Source organism: Balaenoptera acutorostrata, chromosome 16 (assembly GCF_949987535.1).
Source record: "Balaenoptera acutorostrata chromosome 16, mBalAcu1.1, whole genome shotgun sequence".
Classification (NCBI taxonomy): Eukaryota; Metazoa; Chordata; class Mammalia; order Artiodactyla; family Balaenopteridae; genus Balaenoptera; species Balaenoptera acutorostrata.
This window is the reverse complement of record NC_080079.1, coordinates 14,418,535-14,440,332: the sequence shown is the minus strand read 5'-3', so window position 1 is coordinate 14,440,332 and position 21,798 is coordinate 14,418,535. Positions and strand designations below refer to the sequence as shown.

General features: G+C 37.2%; 1 protein-coding gene across 1 annotated transcript in view; it reads left to right on the top strand.

Annotated features, from left to right (window-relative positions):
• Positions 1-21,798, top strand: part of LOC102997661 (pancreatic triacylglycerol lipase) — a 61,626-nt gene that overhangs the window by 24,546 nt on the left and 15,282 nt on the right. Inside the window, exons 3-5 of the mRNA XM_007173149.3 lie at positions 18,734-18,779; positions 20,022-20,176; positions 20,781-20,903. Of these exons, the coding sequence (XP_007173211.1) occupies positions 18,734-18,779; positions 20,022-20,176; positions 20,781-20,903 (324 nt within the window). The remainder of the gene's footprint in view (positions 1-18,733; positions 18,780-20,021; positions 20,177-20,780; positions 20,904-21,798) is intronic.

The following is a 21,798-nucleotide window of genomic DNA, read 5'->3' as shown; positions in this document are numbered from 1 at the left end:
CAAATACTTATTCAGAGCTCTCAGTGTGTTAGGGGAAATGACAGTGAACAGAACAGACATTCTGTTCTTTGGAGCTAACTTCTGGTGCTTAGAGATAGGCAACAAACATGATTAATAAACAGTATATGTTATTTAGTGATAGATGCTAAGAATTTTAAAAATGAAGCACAGAAGGAGATGAGGAAGTGTTGACTGGGGTGAGTTGAAGTTGTATATAGGGTGGCCAGGGAAGGCTGGCTGTGGAGGTGGCATTGGGGTGAAGCCCTGAGGATGTGCGGCTCAGCTGGAGAGCTGCAGGCAGAGGAAGGACTGAGGCCTGAGATGGGAGAAGTCAGCCCTCCAGGAACAGCAAGAAGTCAGGTGGCTGGAGCCAAGTGGGGGAGGGGTGAGTAGGAGGCAAGGTAGGAGGTACCAGGTGGGAGTGGATCTCAAGGAAGATTTTGGTTTTACTCTGAGGGGGACGTGACACCATTGGGAGGTTTTGAGCAAAGGATTAACAGTCACTTTATCATGATTCTTTATGCCATATACATATTTTACAAGTATTCTTTTGTGACAATTCAATGTTAATTTTTAAAGCTATTTAAGAACTAAAGTTAAAGTAAGTCCCTCTCCCTCTCCCCCTCCCCTTCTCTCTGCTTTATTCCCATGGATTTATGGAATGGGAGATAGGTGAATGTGCAATTCAAACGCTGTAATTAGTAACTAAGCTTTGAACACAGTTATAAATAGCAAAGGCTGCTGTTATTAGGGATTCGATGGTATGTTTTCTAAGTAGTGAGCTGGAGAAGCTGTGCAGAACTCACCTTTGTGACAAGCCCAGTCTCTGGCTGTGACAGAAAGGTTAGCTTGATGTTCGCATGACCAAATGCCTTGAAGAATTAGGACTCTGATTCTTAGAAGTTTCTGTTCTCTGATGTTTTAACCCAGTTCTGAGATAATGAGAGCTCATTAAAATCCCCGTGCAAGATTTTACAGGCAGCTGGTGTGACTCGGCCTATTGTACAAGATAATTCGCTCTTCCTCTATCCATAACTAATCTGATTTTATCAGAACTAGTTCTTTTCTCTGTGTGTGTCGTTACAGGCAGGTCACTCACCAAACTTCTTGATCATTCATTATACACAAAGGTCTCTGCCCTTTTATTCGTCTTGCTTTCTTTTTTCTGTATCTGCTGTGTTATCTGGGCACGGAGTCATCTTTTCTAGGGACACATATTCAGGACGCAAAGGCACTGACTTTCAGGAAGCTCTGCTGCTGGCCTCACAGAGCGCATCTGAGCCGGCAGGCCAGACAGATGCTGTACACGTATGTCTCCAGTTCTCCTCACCAGATCTTTTCTGACTATTTTTTTCCCTGACGGAATTTTCCAAATTGAATCTCAGCTTACTCTCTCATAATTTTATTGGGTGGTCTATAACTCATTCTTCCTTTATGCTTTAACCACAGCTCCTTCATTTAGGTCACTTTTTCTTCTGCATTATTGTCGAGAGGTAAATTAGCCAGGCATACGTTATTCTAAGTCAAAATACACCCATTTTTCTAGAATGACGGAATTCTTTGGTTGGGTTAGCAGTGAAGAATTATCTTTAATTTTCCGTTTCTGAATTTTCTGTGGGTTAGACAAGCTGTTCATAGAAAAAATACGAGGGCAGGTAATTTTTAGTGTTTGTTTGGCAGCCTTCCCTAACAGGCTCTGCGGTAACAAAGTTCTTTTCAACCATAAGTGTGTGTATATATATATATTCAGAATTGTGGAATAAAAATGAACCACATTGAAATAGTGACTCATTTAAACATCGATTACTCAGATGTAAAGATAAATTTAATGTATACACTTATGACCTTCCCTCAATTGTTAATGATATAAATTTTCAATGGTTAACATAGGAAACATATCCTTGGAAACTTTGCTCTTTTTTTGTTCTTTTTCCATGGAATTACAGGCAAAAGGAAACATTTATCCATAAAAGGGCATTTATATTCTAGCATGATATATGGAACCTCCTGAAACTGCCTGGTGAAAATTTGTCCTACTTAGTCAGATATTACAAATGCTTTTTTAAACATGTAAAACTTATTTCATACCTATCTATCTATATTTAAATTAAATTTAAATATATCGTGGCTCTGAGTTTTCTGTGCCATATCAGCTTAAAAATATCACTGTTAAATATCTCTGAGAGTTTTTTTAGGTATAATTTACATAAAGTAAAATGTACGATATGGCTTAAATGTATGGCTTGATGCATTCTTATGTATACTGTGTAACCTCTACCCAGATCAAGAGGTAAAATGTTTCCATCACCCTAGAGAGTTCCCTTCTGGCCCCGTCCAGTCAGCCTCCGCTGCTCAGAGGTGGCCACCTCTCTGACTTTATCACCGTATGATAGTTTTTCCTGTTTGTGACCTTCATATAATAGGAATCATACAATATTATTACAAATGTTTTTAAGTTTTTAAAAATTGGATTATTAAATAGAATTACCATATGATCCAGCAATTCCACTTCTGGATATAGATCCAAAGAAATTGAAAGCAAGCCCTGGAACAGATATTTGTACACCCGTGTTCATAGCAGCAATATTCAGAATAGTCAAAAGGTGGAAATAACCCAAGTGACCATCCATGGATGAATGGATAAGCAAAATGTGGTACATACATATAATGGAATATTACTCGGCGCTAAAAAGGAAGGGAAGTCTAACACAAGTTACAGCATGGATGAAACTTGAGAACATGGCTCTAAGTGAAATAAATCGGTTACCAAAGGACAAATACTGTATGATTCCACTTAAATGAGGTACCCAGAGTAGTCAAACTCATAGACACAGAAAGTAGAATGGCAGTTGCCAGGGACCATGGGGAGGGGAGAGTAAGGAGTTATTCTTTCATGGGCAGGGAGTTTCAGTTTAGCAAAGTGAAAAGAGTTCAGGAGATGGATGGGATGGTGCTGATGACAGCACAGCGATGTGAATGTATTTAATCCCTGAACTATACACTTCAGAATGGTTAAGATGGTAAATTTTATGTGATGTGTGTTTTACCACAATTTTTACATTAAATTATTTCAGTTATTTTTCCATTCTTTGAAAGCTAGAGTCAACAATTTTTTGGACATGTTTGTGGATGCTGCTGTTGGGTGCAATGGCAGGTAAACACAAATACTGTGTTAAAGGAGATGTCTTATGAAAGCTTTTGTAAAGTGCTAAAACCTATGCTTTCAAATTACTAAATGGGTAAACGTTTGGATATGCTAAATATTTTTTCTTCAAAATCTGTATTTATAAAATACCTTTAGAATCTTGAAAGAAATCCACACATTGTTTCGTTTATAAGTGCACTTGAATCCAGGATACCCCCAGCTCCAGCCAGAGAAGGAAAAATTCACACATGAAAAGGAAAGACTTCTAACCAAGATGGGACCGTTATGCTCTCAGTTTAAAGCCTAAACCAACAAAAATCGAAAACCAGTATTACTTCTCCCTCTGAATTAATGGTCCTGGCTACCAGCAATGAGTGGGGAAAAAAGAGTCTGAAAGTATGCTGACCTGAGAAATGCCAGGGATAAGACACTTCCTTGCTTAGAAAAGAGCATTATTGCTGCTGATGTTGAAGTCAATTGTTGACACATTTGTTTCGATATTTGGATGTGAGCTTCTGGGAGGGAGGATAGAGGGAAAAGAAATACCTACTACAATGTGTGTGTGTGTGTGTGTGTGTGTGTGTGTGTTAAGAACACTTAACATGAGATCTACCCTCTTAACAAATTTTTTAGTGCACAATACCGTATTGTTGACTCTAGGTACAATGTTATACAGCAGACGTCTAGAGCTTATTCATTTTGCTTAACTGAAACTCTATGCCTTTTGATTAGTAACTCTCCATTTCCCTTTTCCAGCAACTGGCAACCACCATTCCACTCTGTTTCTATGAGTTTAACTATTTTCAATACCTCATATAAGTGGAATCATGCAGTATTTGTCCTTCTGCAACTTTATTTCATTTAGCTCAGTCCTCAAGGTTCATCCACATTGTCACGTATTACAGAATTTCCTTCTTTTTAGAGGCTAAATAATATTCCATTATGTGTATATGCTACATCTTCTTTATCCATTCTTCTGACAATGGACACAACTCAATATCATGAAAACTAATAACTCACTTTAAAAATGGGCTAAGAACGTGAATAGCCCTTTCTCCAAAGAAGACATAAAAATGGCCAACAAGTGCATGAAAAAATGCTCAGTGTCACTAATCATCAGGGAAATACAAATCAAAATCACAATAGGATATCACCTCACACCTATCAGATTGGCTATTATCAAAAGAACAAAAGACAACAAGTGTTACTGAGGATATGGAGAATTGGAACCCTTGTACAATGTTAGTGGGAATGCAAAATGGTAAAGCTGCTATGGAAAACTATATGGAGGTTCCTCAAAATATTCAAAATAGAACTACCATGTAATCCAGCGATTTCATTTCTGGTTAATTATCTGAAAGAATTGAAATCAAGAACTCAAAAAGATATTAACATTCTCATGTTCATTGCAACAATTCACAATAGCCAAGATGTGGAAACAAACTTAATTTTAACTCATCAAGTACCATTTGGCAGAGAGAGGTCCTCAAATAACATTCCGGATAAACTTGAAGCTCATTCTGGAATGCTTTCCACATAATTTTCCATGAGGAGCCATTCTGTAATCCTCCTCTGGGGAAGATATTAACATCTGCTCCTCTAACGATAACAAAAGCAAACGTCAAGATTACTTATTATTTTCTTATTTAATGCCTATGTATTTTATCTAATTAAAATAAAGTTGAACTTACAATGCATTTTTATTTATGATGCTGTAATTCTACTTTTCCACCAGAAATTATGGTTTATTCTTGCCAAAGATATGTGTTCCCAAATATTCATGGCATACTGTAATAGCCGAAAACCAGAGACAACTCATTGTCTGCCAATAATAAAGTGGCTAAATAAATTGTGGTATGTTCATGCAATGAAATAACACACAATGTTAAGAAAGAAGGAACTACTGATACATTCAACAATATGAATTATTCTCACAGACATAATATTGAGTGAAAACTGTCAGACACAAAAGAATACATACCATATGATTCCACTTATACGAAGCTCAAAAACAGACGAAACTAATCAGCAAAGGTGATATAGGTCATGATAGGACCCTTGGGAGTAATTTCTGACTCGAAGGAGTCCTAAGGAAGTCTTCTGGGTGCTGGAATATTCCATATCTTGATCTGAGTGATGGTTACATGGGTGTATACAAGCATAAAAATTAATCAAGTGGTTCACTTAATGTATGTGTACTTTGTTCTACATAAGCTCTTAATTTTTAAAATGTTAAATTTTAAAGTCTAGATAGCTTCAAATAGTGAAATTGTATGTTTGGAGATCTTTAGAATCAGTAAGCCCAAGTCATTTATGTAATTTAATTTTAATTAATATATTACATTGGTATTTTTTTGTTCTTCCATGTAATAAATATATCCTTTTATATTTGCTTTTTTCTATGAAATGAGGATTTTAGTAGCATTTCCTCATAGGGCTATTTTTTAATCAACTTTGTTATAAATTTTGTTATTTAAAATAAACTGCACTCATTTAAAATGTACGATTTGATGAGTTCTGACAATTGCATAAGCCGATAAACCACCACCAAAATCAAGATATAGCCCCCCAAAAGTTCCTTCTTGCCCCTTTACAGTCCATTCTTCCCTCTAACCTGGCTCCAAGCAACCACTAATTTTTTCGTGTGTGCAAAAATGATTCACTTATACTTTCTAGAATTTTAAATAAATGGAATCAGGCAGTACATATTCTTTTGTTTCTGGCTTCTTTCACCCATATATATACACACACACACAAGGAGGCATGCACATACACAAACACACACACAAAATGGAACAAATGGAATACTACTCAGCCATAAAAAAGAGTGAAATCTCGCCATTTGCAATAACATAGATGGACCTTGAGGGCATTATGCTAAGTGAAATACATCAGACAGAGAAAGACAAATACTGTATGATCTCACTTACATGTGGAATCTAAAAACAAAACAAAGCAACAGCAAAAAACCCCAAGCTCGTACATACAGAGACCAGATTGGTGGTTGCCAGAGGTGAGGGTGGAGGTGGGGACAGGTGATATGGGTTAAGGAGGTCAAAAGGTACAAACTTCCAGCTATAAAATAAATAATTCATGGGATGTAATGTACAGCCTTGTGATTATAGTTATAGTCGTATATTGCATATTTGAAATTTGCTTAGAGAGTAGATCTTAAAAGTTTTCATCACAAGAAAAAAGAATTGTTAACTATGTATGGGAATGGATGTTAACTGGACTTATTGTGATCATTTTGCAATATACACAAATATTGAATCATTACGTTGTACATCTGAAACCAATAAGATGTTATATGTCAATTATACCTTAATTTTTAAAAAAGATTTTGAAAACAGCTCAAAGAACCCATGCACTTGAAGGGGGCCCTGAAATTTAAGCTCCATTGGTAAATCTGGCTTGGGATGATTCCTGCTGGTATTCTGATTGCAGAAAAGTTTGTTTCTCCTTTTTCAAAGACGTAATACCAATCCTTAAAATATAAGCCTTCTGTCTCGTCTGTCTTGACTAGGGCTTAATGACCATACTTCTGTTCCTCATTCTATTCCTATTTCTGTTCCTAATTGCTATTTCTCAATTTGGGTTAACTTGAGAGCTAACAGAAATGGAAGTTTCCTGGGAAAGTCCTTTACAATGTGAAAGTCCTCTGCTCTCAACAACCGTTCTTTTGTAACCTGAATCTTACTGTACGCCATAATTTTAGGCAAGAATAGTATCTTTACATTGAATTTTTTTTTAACCTAGAGGACTCTTCCATCTGCATCTAGAGTAGTTTCCTCAGTAGTCTGAAGTCTTTCTTGTTAGGAGGTCTTTATTCCTCTTCCTGTCATCCCTAATCCACACATTAGCTACTTTTCTGAGTTATCGCAATTTCATCCCTTCATGTTCCTGCTTATAAATAACTGGCATAATAGAAAGATTGTGGAATTTCAAGTCAGAGGATCTGGATTTAAGTCCTGACTTTACCTCCTGGCTATGTTGTCTTGAGTAAGTCGCTTAGTACCCTGTCCTCAATAGCTTGTCATAAAATGGGGATAAAGTTATTGTGAGAGAAAATCATATGGGAAAGCAGTTGCAAAAGAAAACAATGTATTTTAAAAACAAGAATGAAGTGAAATGAAGCCATTTTCAGATCAAAGAAAACAAAGCGAATGCATGTCCACCGAACTACAAGCTATTCCAAAGACAGAAACTTGGAATGAAACACATTGGAAATGGTAAATATGTGGGCAAATGAAAAAGATCATCTTTCCACCCATAATTTTTTTTAATCTGTTACTTGATTTTAACATCGTCCTGTGGGATGTGTCATGTTATATACATGTAATAGATATGACAACTATAGCATAAAGGACAGTGAAGGGTGGAAAATGGACCTACACACTTGCAAAGTTGTTAACGTTTATGTGAAGTGGTACAATATTAACTCTAAGTAGACTGTGAAAAATTAGAGATATATGTCTCCCTAGAGCAACTACTAAAAACCAATAGAGAAATTAAAATAAGACAGTAGAAATTAAAATCGATGAATTTATATAATCAGAAATAACCACAGCAACACCTAAGGGGAAGCCTGGGACATAATTTAAGGCCATAGGTGTGTGGCAGGAGGAGCACAATTCCATCTGTAGTGATGAAAACCACAGTATTACCTCATGCTCAGCCCCAAAGTCGGGGGGTTCAGGGACTTTTCCCAGTACTTGAGAATCAGAAGGATTTATTCTAGATAGATAGATAGATAGATAGATAGATAGATAGATAGATAGGGATGTTGATAGAGGTGGAGAATACTGTTACATTAGAGAATAGTGGGGAAAGCATGGAACTGACCGGGGCTTGGAGTCTGGTCCAGACTGTGCAGTAACTGGTGCTGTGGCCCTGGGCAAATTATTTCCCCTCTTTGAGCCTTGGTGTCTCCAATTTTGGTGAAATTGAACATGTTAAAAATTATTTCTAAGATTTCTTCCTTTACTAAAAATAGTATTTGGAATGAGGTTAGGGTATTTCTAAATTAATTATTTTTAAGTTTTTTTTTTTAAGGTTTCCATCCAGCACTAACACAGTAGGATTTTATTTTTTATTTTGTTTATGACATTCTCCTCTAATCATCAACTTGCCACCTTATATAGCTCTGGTTGAATATCTGTATGTTTTCATTAGAAATAACTTTCCACTGATATACATTAATGGTAGAGATTAAAAAGTCTTTTGATTCTTTTTTAATCTTTTAATCATGAAAAAAAAACCCAAAACCCTTTTTTCACTTCCCTTCAATATATATATTTAGTTGAGGGGCCCTCTAGTGGAAGAATCTTGCATATAGTACTACAATAGTTAGCCTGCTTACAGATTTAATAGCCCATGATACTATGTTTTATACATTAAAAAATAAAATATCTATGCCTATATTACAGTAAAATTCTCAAAATTCAGTTTCTCGCTCAGAGTAAACTTCTGGTGAATTCAATATTAAAATATATGAGACTACATATATAGGATTGTAATGTTTAAATTCTTTCTGTCCCATTGCTTGTTGCCATTAGATTAACCCTGTGCATGAGAATGTATAAGATAGAAGTGATATTATGTTATTCCCCAAAATGTGTTCAAAGAGAAGACACTTGTTTCCTGAATCATTTACTACTTTTCTAGAGAGTTCCTGCATTTTTCAGGTGAAAGAAATATACACGACTGTGTTGACAGGAGAGAAAGTACGCTAAAGACATAAACTTGGGTCCCACAGAGTGTTGGTGGGAGCTGACATGCATCTTTTGTGGGTGTTGGGCAGATAACTGTGGACCAGGTAACATTGCAAAGTAGTTTCCCAAGGCATTTCCCCTTTTCCTCACATGGTCAAAAGGAAAATCACAAACACTTCTAATTACAAAATGGGCCATGTCAAAAAAACAAACGAAGAAAACCTGACCTGTTACCAGGTTCCACAGGCTCCACTCTCAGGAGTTTGTTCCAAAACAATTGTATGAGTGTGATCATCTATACACAGTCTCCCCTTAATTCAACAGAAAACTACTGTGAATGGCAATGATTTTTAAACTTCATTCAGAAGCCAGCCTGACCTCATTTGCAATCAATTCTGCTTAAAAGATATAAATATATCTAAAGCAATTTAATTAATTAATCTGGTCTCTAAGCTGAATTTCATCCGTTATTAGTTTCAGTTTTAACAAATTGATATAAATCATCCAAAATATCAAATTGGTTGTGTTATAGGGAACCTCAAGAAACAAATGAAAAGTTGAACTAACTTAGCAGAAAGAGGTATGAAAACCTTCTTAGACTTGAATTTCATGGGATTAAGTAACTACTTCATTATTAGTTTTTAAAGCAGTTTCCTAAATTAGTTTCTAATAGCCAGATCCTAAAATGTGCCTCATCATTAAATTTAGCTTTCTTTTCACAGTAGAGGGGCAAGATAATGATCCATGACAACTATTGATACCTTAAGAATTAGATGTACTTTTATTTTCTTTATAAAAATAAAGAAAAAAATCATGGCTAAGGAATATTTGGAATGCTTTCATATCTTCCCTCGAGTGGACCTAAATCCCCTTGTTCCTCTGTAGATGTTATTGTCAGATTATCTTGGCAAATCAAGGTGCCAGAGGTTCCCACTGCATACACTATTTTATTATTGACTCATTTTGGCACATTCTGAAGCATTTTACTCTCCAAAAGTGGGCACTTGTCTTCTGAGGTTCCCACCACTGGAGACCCCTGGGCTCCCAGCCTCCTGGGGAAGCGGAAAGGAGAACAGATGGGGCCACCAGGCAAATCACAGCCTGTCCATCCTGCAGCTCTGGGTAAGAACGCAACACGTTTAAGAGGGAACTTCAAATAGTTACATGTTAGCCTGTGAGAGTGGTTTCCAAGTGTTTTCAGTCCTGGACCACATGATTAGAAAGCCAGTGTCCAGGGGTAGGTGGTAAGCATGATCTTTTTTTATTGATGCTAACCTTGGAGTTGGCAGAGCATGTGTTTCCCATATAAATTTTACCCCAGGTCAGGTGCTTTAAAGACCTCATTCAGGGGGTTCATTTGCTATATTTGTATTGATAGATGCAGTTCCCAACATCTCCAAATGGATAAACTCCTTGACCCCCGTTTCCAAGGGTGATCAGCTCCTACTCTTTAGTTGGCAATTTAGTAACCTCACCTTTTCCCTTTTAAAGTATGTCAGGGTTTGGAATGAGCCAAATTGGGGCCATCCAGATTCGTGTTTCTCAAATTTGAATGTGCCACAAAATCTCCTGCAGACCCTGTTAAAATGCAGATTCCGACTCAGCAGATTCAGGTGGCTTTTGCATTCCTAACTAATTAGCTCCCAGGTGACGCTGACCTGCTGGCCCATGGACCACACTTTGAGTAGCAGGAATCCAGATTTCTAACAAATAAAGGGAAAGAGATATCATATGTAAAAAGAATTCTCTCCTACACTCTGCAGATGGAGACCAAGTCGGGGACTGTAAAACCATTATGTGTATAAAGAGATTTCCCTGGGAAAGTATTATGTTTTGTCAATCTTGCTAAATAGTTGATGTTACGTAGTTCCTTATCTTTATGCAAAAGAACTTCAAATATTATTCCGAAAACTTCCAGTATTCTGTGAGGATTCTACTAGGGTAGGAAAAGATAAGAAAACTGTTGGAGAAATTACATTTGAAATAAACATTGAGCTGATCCTGATTATCCATTAATGAGTTAGACTCATCTAAAGGAATCAATCTTTTTTCTAAATATTTTCACACATTTATCTATGATCTAACTATTCAAAACAGCTCTTGGGAACTAAAAAATGAATCATAAGGTACACATTTTCCTTCATGACTATAATTTGTCTCTCAATGTGATTCTGACCCAATTGACAGTAATCTATCCCATTGGTATATCCTGATCAGGATACTAACTAGGAAAAAAAATTATCTTTAATGTGTAATCAAGTCTGACTTCATAAGAGAATTTATGGTGTGTAAACACTTAAGAAGTGGCTATTCTAGTAGCATTCTCAGCTCAGAGAGCTTTGCAAGATATCTTTGCCCTTCCTGTAATGTTTAATTGAGAAAAGTATTTGTCATGACATGGCAATGACTAGGGAATGATATCACCCATAAAAAATAGGATGTTATTTCTAGTAATTTTTATGACTTATACAATTATCTCGTACATTTAAGAACTACTTTATATAACTGCTTATCCAGGAAAGGATATTTAAGAGAAAATGGAATTTAACTTTAAACTATATTTAATATAACTTCAGTTATCCAAATTACTGCCTCATCTGAAGTATTTGCTTTTCAGCTACGTGTTCAGTACTCTCTAGACAAAGTTATAGTCATCATATAAACAAAAAAAATGTAATTGGCTTAATTATCTGTTATTGTGTTGACTGTGATTTTCCTTATGTACTATTAATTACTTGCTAATTATTTCTTACAATCAAGTTTAAAAAATACATATACTTATTAAACTCAGACTTGGTGAATATGTATCATTCCACAATTAAAATATCAAATTATGTGTTAAGCATGTGGTATTAATCGGAGGTAAGATCTATTGGCCTAGAGGAGGGAAAGATATTGAGTTTAATTAGAAAAATAAAAGAGATTGTTAGTAAATTCTGCAAAGCCTTATTTTTTTTTAATTTTTGAATTTTATTATTATTTTTTTATACAGCAGGTTCTTATTAATCCTCAATTTTATACACATCAGTGTATACATGTCAATCCCAATCGCCCAATTCATCACACCACCTGCAAAGCCTTATAGAAGCACAAATAAAATAGGAAAAGTTCATCAGAATAACAATAATAATAAGAATATCAATTGTCTACTGTGTACGAGGCCCTATTCTATGTGCTTTCCCTCATTTATTCCTCACAGGAACCCAATGAGGTAAGTTCTATAGCATTCCTATTTTATAGATGAGGAAACTGAGATACAAAGAGCTTAGGCTAAGCTAAAATCATTGGATTTCAGCAGTTTTACTATGATGTGCCTCTGTGTGATTTTCATTGGATTTATCCTGCTTGGGGACTGTTGAGTTTCTTGTATATATAGGTTCATTTTTAAAAATAGATATTAGACATTTTCAGCCATTATTTCTTCAAATATTTTATTTAACATCTTCCCCAGGATTACAATTGTGTGTGTGTTAAACAGCTTGTTATTTTCCCACCAGTCACTGAGGTTATATTCAATTTTTCAACCTTTTCTTCTCTGTGTACTTAAGTGGGATAATTTCTATTGCCATGGCTCAGTTTACTGATTTTTTCTTCTGTAGTGTACAATCTTTTATCACAGCCATTCTTAATAATTTCTATTCCTAACTCATATATCCATGTTTTCCTTTGGATCTTGAATATATTTATAATAGCTATTTTTAAATTCTTATTTGCTAATTTTATTATCTCTGTCAGTTCTGGATCTCTTTCTATTAACTGATAAGTCATATTTTCCCACTTCTTTGCATGCCTAGTAATTTATCATTAGATGCTGGGCATTTATAATTTTACAGTACTGAGTATATCATTGGGTTCTAATAAAGAGACATACAAGTTTAATTTTTCTTTTTTAGTTGGATGGGGTACTCAGTTAATTTACTTGTAGATCAGTTTAATCTTTTTGAGGTTTGTTGTTATGTTTTTTTAAGCTAGATTGGGATTGACCTTTATTCTTGGGCTATGTTAGTGCTCCTCCTAAGGCATGGCCTTTTGAGGGGTATCTACTGAATGCCTTGATCATTCAATGAAATCTCTTACTCTGTTAGGCTGGATGTTTCCCAATTGTGTGTGAGCTCCAGGATTTGTTCAGATTATAAATTCCCTCAAATAGTTGGTCTTTCCCTAACAGTTGTTTTTTTAATCAGCCTCATAGATCTTACTCTTTTCAAACACAGCTTAGTATTTATCCAAAGTTTCAAGCGGACACCCATGCCAATTTCTGAAAACTCTCCATCTTCATAGCTTCCTGCTCTCCAGTACTTTGCTCTGCAAATTCTAACTACTTTAGCCTCTGCTCTCTATCTCCTCAGCAAAATGAGTCTCCCTTGCTCTAATAGGAATCTCCCTCCTTGTGCTGGGGTCCAGGAAATGCCAGAGTGATTGAAGGTCTCACCTCATTTGTTTTCCTTTTTTTTCCATTTATTACCGTCTTGTACTACCCATTGTTCAGTCTTTGCAAATCATTTATATATATATATTTTCCAAACTTTTAATTATTTATGGTAAAAGGGCAAGTCTGATACCAGTTGCTCCATCCTGACTAGAAGTAGAAATCCTTCAGCTTATAATTTTTTAAGTGGACTTTGCTACTTGCCTCACAAGGTTGGTTATAAAATGAACATGGTGAGACAGCCTCTGGCTTTGCCTGCCCCTCTGTAAAGTTCTTCAGGTCATTTCTAATTGTCTGATCCCCAAAGCATCTTAGGTATAAAAAAAAAATTGGTACAAATTATTAGTTTAATATGTTTCTTTCTTTCTGTTTTCTTTGCTTGCTATCTCTCTTTTGTCCCTCTTTCACCATAGCTCTCAGAATCCAAGCTGTGATCTCTGGGTCTGTTGAATTTTGCATCTCTCTACCTATTTGCTGTCTCTTCCTGCTCAATGACATCTGGAAAATCTTGTTATTCCATTCTTTAAGTACCCTGTAGTTGGATCCCATTAAACTCTCTTGAGAGCTCATGTCTTGAAAGGAGTTCAAAGTGCCTGGAAAATGGACCAAATGGGTATGCAACAAGGTTAAAAACCTCAGAGAAGGTAACCATATCTGTAAAGCTTTACTTGTGATAAGAAGAGTTAATTTGATCTAGAATTGTGCTATCCAATATGATAGGTGCTAGCCACATGTGGTCCCTTGAAATGTGCCACATGTTGAAATGATAATATTTTGGGTATTTTAGATTAAATAAGTTATTAAAATATATTTCACCTATTTCTTTTTACTTTTTAAAATGTGACTTACAGTATATTCCTATTAGGCTGTGCTGATCTAGAAAGCACAGGGCTGGGGTTTTAAAAACAATAGTGGCCAGTCTGCATTTTAAACCTGACTGTCAGGCAGTGTGTAGAGGATAGACACTGTCCTGAGGGCAAGAAAAGCAATTAGAAGTCTACTGTGATGGCCCAGGAAAGAAGTGATTATCATATTTAATATCACAAAAGTTGTATTTCCATTTGAAAAAAAACTGCCATTTGCTGCATTAGTAGTAAGGGAACAAAATACAAATAAAACAAGTTATCTAAAAAATATGTGTGGCTTTGTTTTGGAAAGCAGATAACCAGTCTTATACATATATATATACATACACATTTAACATCTCCTACGGTACCCATTCTTGACCATCTTTAGATCAACTGTAACACAGCCTTGGAGAACATGGCCTTTTGTGGATTTACACAAGTCATCTGGAGCTGGAGGAAAGAATTTGTCCCCAAGACTTAGCTCTCCTGCTTACCAACAGTGTGATCCTGGAAATGTTGCTTAAACTCTCTGAGTCTCACTATCCTCATAAGAAAAATAGCTAAAGCTTCCACAGGTTCTGCAGGACATTAAATGCATACTTTATAAGTATGTAAAACTGAATAATTAATGCTATAAAATTTTAAGTATGCTTGTTCTTCTTTTTCACAAAGTAAACCATCTTCATACATAACAGAGGAGGGTTGACTATAATTTCAGTCCCTGAGTCTGGGTGCACTGAAATCCCTCACGTTTGTTTTGTTTTGTTTTAATAAGCACACTCAGCTAGCTATAAAGTGGTTTTTCTTTTTTTTTTTTTAATTAATTTATTTATTTATTTTTGGCTGCATTGGGTCTTCACTGCTGTGTGCGGGCTTTCTCTAGTTGCAGTGAGCAGGGGCTACTCTTCGTTGTGGTGCGCAGGCTTCTCATTGCGGTGGCTTCTCTTGTTGCAGAGCATGGGCTCTAGGCGCATGGGCTTCAGTAGTTGCGGCACGCGGGCTCAGTAGTTGTGGCTCGCAGGCTCAGTAGTTGAGGAGCACGGGCTCAGTTGCTCCGCGGCATGTGAGATCTTCCCAGACCAGGGCTCAAACCCGTGTCCCCTGCATTGGCAAGTGGATTCTTAACCACTGCGCCACCAGGGAAGTCCCAGAAACACCTCACATTTGGCAGGACGGTTGCTCTGGAAGGTGTGAGGCCACGATAACCCTCAGATTCTTGCAGTCTCCTTCTGCTCAGGGAAGTCTGGCGTTCTCAGGTAGGCATATTCTCCCTCCCATTGAAGGCCCTGGCTGTGGGCTGAGCAGGATAAGGGAGGACACGACAGGCTCTCTGAGGTTAAGTAAATGAGACCCCGTTTGGCTAACATGCCAGTTATCTGGCCACACAGGTGTCCCAGGGTCTTTCTTTCTCTCACCTGGAGTTTGGTATCACAAGGTTGCCAGAATCAGAGCCTAGACGTATGTCAATATTTAACTCCTCTGCAAACATGGCTACTGGATTAGAAATGTCTAAGTTTATCTTTTTGTTTTTAAATGTCCAAGGTTTCAGAGTCAAAACTGAATCAATGTTATGTAGTGCTCTGCTGAATCCAGGAGACATAGAATTATTTTTCAATGAAAGCCCACTTTCAACGCCATGCAATAGCTGGAGAAGGACTGCCATGGCTCTGTCAGCTTTCACAGGGCCCACCCTCTAGCCCGCAATCCTGAGATGTGAGGAGTGACAAAAGCTAGTGGAGAGCAGAGTTTTGGTGGTAGCTCCAATCCACCTGCCTGTGGTGCTTGAGAGTTTCCTAGGTACCCAGCACACTGAACTGCTCTAACTACAAGTAAGTTGCATCTGGGGGCCCAGGCAACACTGGGTGAATTCTCACTAAACCTTGAAGTATCATATGGCCTCAGGTTGCTTGTGAAACAATGGTCACTATCAGGGTCTGAACTGAAAAATACCCAGTAAAATTAAAATTCTACAAAAATGGAGTGAAGGATTGGGCAATTACTTTTTATAATTTGGGAAGTGGCAGGAAAGGGGATTTTCTAAGCCAAAAATTGGAAAATAACCTGGCAAAGTATTAATGTTTTGCATAATGTTTGCATCCAAATCTCATGGTAAACTTTGCAACCCAGGATTCAATGTTTGGTACCTGAACTGTTCTTGGAAGTAGGAGAAGTCATTGTACAATAAAATAATCTTTATTGGTTAAGGTAATGCTAGTTGACGTAACCCTGAAATATCAGTGGCTTTACATAATAGGAATTTATTTCTTGCTTATGTAAAGTTCAAAATGGGTGTTTGTGATTGATGGGTGGCTTTCATCTAAGCAGGGAACCCAGGCTCCTTCCAGCTTGTGGTTCCACCAGCTTCAACACATGGCCTTCAAAGTCACTGTTCCTGTCTGCATCAAGCCACAGAAAGGAAGGCACACGGCAGATCATGTGCGGGGTTTTATGAACAGGACTAGAACTGATGTGCGTGTGTGCGCTCGCATCCCATTGGCCAGCTGATCATGCGGCACATCATCCCGCAAGACAGATCGGGTCATAGAGTTTAGTTCTATTCCCTGTAGGAAGAGGTCAGCAATCTCTCCTGTACACACTGTAAACAGACACAGCATGTTAGTGATCTGAAGGAAACAATATAGTTCATAAAACTTTACAACCCAACTAAAGGGTTCAGAGAGATTGAATTTAGGGGAAGTCATTCATCCAGAATTGACATGATAGACTGCTGATTACATACAACTCCTTTCTTAGCTTTTATAACAGTTTGGGAAATTGACTCTTCCCAAAACACTATAAAATTTGAACTTATTTTAGTTTACTAAAAAAAAAAATTCCCCATGAACTCCAGTCTCTGTTTCAGAACTTAGTGACTTTTGGTCCTAATTCTACAACCTATATTGAACAAAGGTCTCCTTAACTATGGATTAAATTTTGTACTATCTAAAATGCCGACTTAGAAATTCTGTGTGAATTATTTGGTAATTCGCACAGAATGTATTTTATTTTATAGTAAACTCCAGAGTGAACATTGGCTCCTTTTTTTTGGTTTGTTTATTTTGCTTGTTTTCAGTTAAAAATCACAGTTCTTTACTGTGAGATTGTGTAGGCAGTTGTTCCTATAGAAATTATTCAAACTATATTGCTTTTTATATTCATTTCCTCATTCGTTTGTTTGTGCATTCATGGGGGATGTGTTCAGGGCCTGCTTCATGCCAACATGGCTAGATGCTGAGGTAAGACAAGGCCTGGAGAATTCCAGCCTTCTCAGAGTTTATGATCCACACCTGATTGTGATGGGTGTCAAATGAGGCGAGTTCTGAAGGGAGGTGTTTCTAGAGGAGAGAGGGAAACCAACCTAATCAGCTCTGGAGAAGAGTCCCTAAGGATAGGATGAAATGCTGAGACATGAAGGATTCAGTGGGACTTTGCCACTGCTCCCATCCATGGGATTCCTTCCTTGCAACTTCTGTCCTGATTTTAACATTTCCCTTGCCCAACATTCCTGAATTTTCTTCATACACAAATAATTTTCTTGCTTTTTTTCTGTACCTGTAAACTTTGTCAGGGAACTGAATTCTTTGACCTACAAACGTGACAATTTCATATGATTCGACCTACACCTGTGATGCTGTCAGGCCAAATGCTCCAGTCTCTTAAAATTATAGTAGCCTATCCCAGTCTTTTTAAAATTAATTTTAAGCAATCAATCACCAACTGAAAACATCCCAGTTCTTTTCTATCAAATACTTCTCTTCCATATTATATTTCCCAGACCATTTTTTTCCAAGTTGAATTTTGTTTTTCTCTTATGCATAATTTCATTTGGTGATGGGGTCACTGATTTCACCTCTATGTTCTTAGAAGTACCCCCAGTTCCTTTCATCAGTTCATTTACTCTTTCCTCCATGTTATTGTTGATAAATAAATTAGTCCTATGGACTACCAAAATAAACTATCAACAGCTTTCCTAAAAGAAATGAACTCTCTTGAAGAATTGCCTCTATTTCACTGTTTTGGAAGGTAAGGCAAGGTTGTACAAAAACTGCATGAGCTGGTAAGCTTTTAGTATTTGTGGTCAAGACTGCTGTTATCAAATCTATGAAAACAATTTAGTTTCACCCATACCCACAGACCTGCACAGAGAAATGTAAACTAAAAAATGGGCAGACTAGAACCTTCACTACAATGAAATTATGGTGATTCTAAGCATTGTATAATCACATTGAAAGAGAACGGTTCTTATCTACCCTTTTCTCATCTTTCCAAAAGTACTATGGAAAATTCTACCTACTCTATCAATCTTGGTTTATTTATGATTAAAATTAAAAGTACATCCTTGGAACCTCCTCTTGTTTCATGCCACTTTTCCATGGAACTGCTCAAAAAGATAAGGTTTGCCTATAAAAGGACCTCTAGGTGCTATCTTGTGGGCAGAAATTGATAGAACTGCCATGGTGAGTCTGGAGCATATTTACTGAGTCTAATTTAGTAGAATTTACCCATTTTCCCTCAGAGGTCTAACTGAACTTGAATTACGCCAATCTTTTAAAAACTTACTTAGCCAGACTTAATTATATTTTAAAATTTTATTTAGATGCTGCTCATCTGGACACTTTCGCTGTTGCTGGGAGCAGTAGTAGGTAAGAAAAAATATTTATGTCATGCTGGAAGAGACTTGCTGCTCAATACTTGGAAGAAGGGCTACAACACCTGAATTCAAGCTACTATGAGGATGAGAAATAGAGCAAGGGGGAGAGATCCATGAATAGGAGTTCAAGCACTGGGAGTAGGGCTGCCAGATAACAGCTAAGATGCCCAGTTAAAGTTGAATTTCAGGTAAAACAAAGAATATGTGACATAGTTATATAAATGGTAAAATTGATCATTATAATAAATAAAATTTAAAGTTAAGAAAATTTAAATTTATTGCTAATGTTATAATAAAACATTTATTGTTTATCAAACTCAAACTTAACTTGTATTTTCATTTGCTAAATTTAGCAACCCTAGCTCGGAGTTAAGCGTAAGGTTTGAACCCTGGTTCCATCAGCCACAACTGTATTTCCCTGGGTAAAATTCTTAACCTCTCTGTGCTTCACTGTCTTCATCTGTGAACTGGGCATATAATGCCACCCCTTTTGTAGGGTAATTGTGAGACTTAGGTGTGATAAGTCACGTAAATCATCTTGCCCAGCATGTGGCACATATCGAGAATGCAGCGCCTACAACAACTACTCCTCCTATTCCTGCTCCCACTATTAATGGAGACTTTATCCCCCTGGAGAACCCTTCCTTTGTGTTGTTCTTTTATGGGTTAACATTCAAGCACAGAGTTGTGTCAAACCATGGGCTTTCTATCTGATTATTTGTGAGCAGCTTCTTCATCACAAGAATCCAGGATGCCCCTCAAATATAGGTCAGAGACGTAAATATTCAGCCAGGTAGAGACGTAAAGTTTTGGCATTTGCACGAAACTTAAGATCTCAACCCAAAGCCCAAAGACCAATGCCAGAAGATGTTTACAAGGAGGTAAGCGCCTCACCCCCTACTACCAAGACCTGGGGACACAAGACTGCTCCCTTCTTGGGCACCAATGGCCCAGAGGAGACATCTGAGTTGAGAGGCTCAAATGAGTCCTAGCATGGGACTCGACAGAGACAGGAGGGGAGTGAGGCGGTCCTACATAGTGGAAATGAGAAGCAGCAGCCTGTCTTTAGCTGGGATGTTGTCTGTTGAAGCTGTTTTGTGAGTGTGTATATAGGAAGGTGTTTGAGGATGTGGAGGAAGAAAATATGCCACAAAATGTAGTTTAACTCATATATTGTCAGAGAGACCATCACAAAGAGCATTCTGGTGAAACTAATACTTCTGGGTGATTGCAGGAAAAGAAATCTGCTATCAAAGACTTGGTTGCTTCAGTGATGATTCCCCTTGGGCAGGAATTGTAGAAAGACCCATCAAAATATTGCCCTGGGCTCCAGAAGATGTCAACACTCGTTTCCTCCTATATACTAACGAGAACCCAGACAGCTTTCAAGTAAGAACACTCATGGTTTTCAGAACTAAGTTTCATCTGTTTTATGTAATAAGGATACTGAATTTTGTCTTCTAAAGAGAACAAATCAGACAGTGGAATTTGCACCTCTGTGGACTTTTAGCACGGTGACCGTATTATTTTTTATAACTTGTTTATAAAAGGTTTGTTTGATAATTTGTTTAAAGTATCCATTAACTTGATATTATTTTTATTCTACCTCTATGGTACCATTTAATACAATATTCTAAATATGGATATTACATATATATAATCTCTAAGTGTTATGTATAACCTTCCAACATATTTTGTATCTATAAAAAACACACACACACATACATAGTCTTCCATTGGGTGGAGACAAGACCCTACCACCAATATTATAGCAGACATATTACCCCAAGTAGAGCAAATGCAAAAATGTTATGACATCCGGAAAGTATCGACTTGGTGATGATTGGGAATAGCTTGGTTGTAATAAGAGAATCCTTACTCACAAGGATCCCAAGTCCCAGGAGTCTTCTCCCATCTGCCACTTCCCTCCTCGTAACAGTTCTATTTGATATTTTCAGAAACTTGACATTAAACATTTTTCTCCCCCAAACAGGAACTCGTTGCAGATCCATCTACTATCACAGACTCCAATTTCAAAACAAATAGAAAAACTCGCTTTATTATTCATGGATTCATAGACAAGGGAGAAGAAAACTGGCTGCACAGCATTTGCAAGGTGAGACTGTAAATCTCTTAAGGGAAGTTTGTTTCCAGAGTGATAATTAGCAACAGAGAAGGCAAGGCCCGACCCAGGCAGGACAGATGCCTGCCACCATGAGGCTGGAGGATCCTCTGACCTCACTGGGTCTGGGGTTCCCAGAGGAGGTCCAGGAGGTGACACGGGGTGGAGGGGACCTGGGACAGTCAGACCAGCAAGGCTGGCAGGCATTTGGTGGCTCTGGGTAGCGATTATTTAATAACTAATACAGAGATATTTCTAAATTTTAGCAACAGGTATTGCCATACTGATGCAACATTTGTTGCATTTTCAATAGCTTTTAGTCTCTTCAATAGGCTTTGATTTCTGTGTGAAGAACTAAGATAACTCATTTTGCCCAAACTAATTATTTTCCCTTGCTACTCTTTTATCTCCTATGGTAGCAATAGCTAGGAAGACTGTGTAGATTTTCATTTCTGGCTTCTGTTGTTTCAGCAGTAGTGATCCTATTTTCTTAAATTTGCCTTTGGCTATGTGCCCTGTGATAATGAAGAATTAAAAGACAGAAAATCAAACAGAATAAATTTTCCAATAACTGCTAGTGCTTAAGGAACATTATCATTGATTCATTTCTTCATCAAGATTTTGTGGCCAGCTGTGGCGCAAAGATGCAATCATTTCTTTAGAGGTCTTATTTCAGGCCTGCCTGTGACTCAAGCCAAAGGCTGATCTGAGTTAACTCCAGAGAGTTTCGACTGATCTTGAAGACAGTTAAAATGAAGGGGCTAATTAACTACACAAGTTTAAAAATAATCAGTAAAACCACAACTTGTCTTCAAAAATAATTTATAGCTGATGATTATTGGGCTGGGTGAGGAGGGAGGGTAGTAATAGATTTCTGTACTACAGTGAA